Source organism: Manacus vitellinus, unplaced genomic scaffold, assembly GCF_001715985.3.
Source record: "Manacus vitellinus isolate BGI_N305 unplaced genomic scaffold, ASM171598v3 scaffold_121_pilon, whole genome shotgun sequence".
Lineage (NCBI taxonomy): Eukaryota > Metazoa > Chordata > Aves > Passeriformes > Pipridae > Manacus > Manacus vitellinus.
Genome location: NW_021938903.1, coordinates 231,122 through 232,757, shown reverse-complemented (window position 1 = coordinate 232,757; position 1,636 = coordinate 231,122). Strand labels below are relative to the sequence as shown.

The window sequence follows — 1,636 nt, the reverse complement described above, 5'->3', positions numbered from 1 at the left end:
AGGAGGGACGTCCTCAGCTGTTGGAGCTGTCTGGGAGCTCTGGGCATTCCCACCCTCCTGGCCCACCCCGAATTCCACCCTCGCAGCTGCTTGGCTCAGTCGGGTTTAATTCTGGCCGTGCCCCCTCCCAGAGCTGCTGCCCCTCTAATCCAGGCCCAGACACTCGGCTCTCTCACGAGGGGCCCCCCTAAATCCTCCCCAGAAGGATCCCCGGGTGGTTGAGTTACACAGGTTCTATTTCCACCCCGGCAGGAAGAGACAATCCCTCCCTCAGCCTTTCAGGAGTGTTTTCCTTGGTTTTGTTGTGTTCCCTTGGGGACATTCCTTTGTCACCAGCCCGGGGCTGCCCCAGCTCTGCTGTGCCCGGGCACCTCCTCGGTGCCCCGATGGCACAGGGAAGGTGGAGGGTGGGGGAGCTGGAGGTTGGGTTGTGTTGCCTCTGGAAGGTCTGTGGAAGGAATATTTCCAATGGGAGACACCGTTCCCAGCCTCATCACCACGGGGGTCGTGTGGGGGCCTCCTGGTCCAGCCCACGTTGTGTCCATGACCCGAAGGCAGTGAATGATCCATTGGGTTGGTGTCCCAAGGATGGGGGTAATTCTGGGACACAGGCAGTGGTCCTGCAGGGAACCAGAACTGCCCAGGAGACGGGAGGGAAGAGGTGGATGCGTTTCTTGGGGGGTTCCTTGGTGGCCAAGGAGGGGATATGTGGGGTGGGACGTGTGGGGTGGGATGTGATTCCCTTGTGCTTCCCTTGGTGTCCTGAGCTGCCTTTCTGGTCCCCAGAGCTCCCAAAGATCCGGATGCCTCGGCACCTGCGGGAGACTTACGTCAGGCACGTGGGGGACGCCGTAAACATCATGATCCCTTTCCAGGTAGGTGGGTGCTTTGGGATTCAATCCCACGGGGGGTTTCGCTCCAGGTTAGATCCTGCAGTGACTTTTCTGGCCCTCATGATGTGCCTGGGGCCAGCTGTGCTCTGACTTGGCCTGGTCCTGTACCTCATGGGCCAAGGATGGGAAATGGGGTGGGAACTCTTTCCCATTCCTGCCCAGCTCCCGTTTTTCCCCTGCTATATCTTTATTGGTGGTGCTGGCAACAAGACAACCCCAAACACCCCAGGACACCCCAAACACGGACATGGGCTGGCTGCTGCTGCTGTCTCAGCCCACTGGCCCCCTCCAGCCCTGGGACCCCACAGCTCAACCCTGCGGTCCCCTTGAGGGGAGCAGCTACCTCTGGAGCAGGGCTGTGGGATGGGAGGAGCAGGGCTGTGGGATGGGGGCAGCAGGGCTGTGGGATGGGAGCGATGCCGGTGCTGGTGGGAAAAGTTGGAGATCATCCCCTCGACTGATCTGTCTCACCCTGGCTGAGACATCACCCGAACATCTCCCCCACGGTCTGGGATGGGCAAAACCAGACCTGAAACGAGTTGGCCAAGCAGGGGGGAGCAAGAGGCCCCTGAGATAAGTGACATGTCCCAGAGAAATCTGGGACCTTGTGCTGGCCACGCTCCAGGCACGGATTTTCCCTGGGTGCCAGATTTAAGCCCGTGCTGTTAGGCTTGAGCCTGGGCTCAGCTCAGCACCTGGGAAATGGGAGGGCAGCTCTGGGAGAGCAAAGGAATTTGGGGAAC

General features: G+C 60.3%; 1 protein-coding gene across 1 annotated transcript in view; it reads left to right on the top strand.

Moving 5' to 3' along the window:
• Positions 1 to 1,636, top strand: part of LOC103755168 (myosin-binding protein H) — a 16,169-nt gene that overhangs the window by 7,630 nt on the left and 6,903 nt on the right. Inside the window, exon 4 of the mRNA XM_029965871.1 lies at positions 555 to 879. Within this exon, the coding sequence (XP_029821731.1) occupies positions 555 to 879 (325 nt within the window). The remainder of the gene's footprint in view (positions 1 to 554; positions 880 to 1,636) is intronic.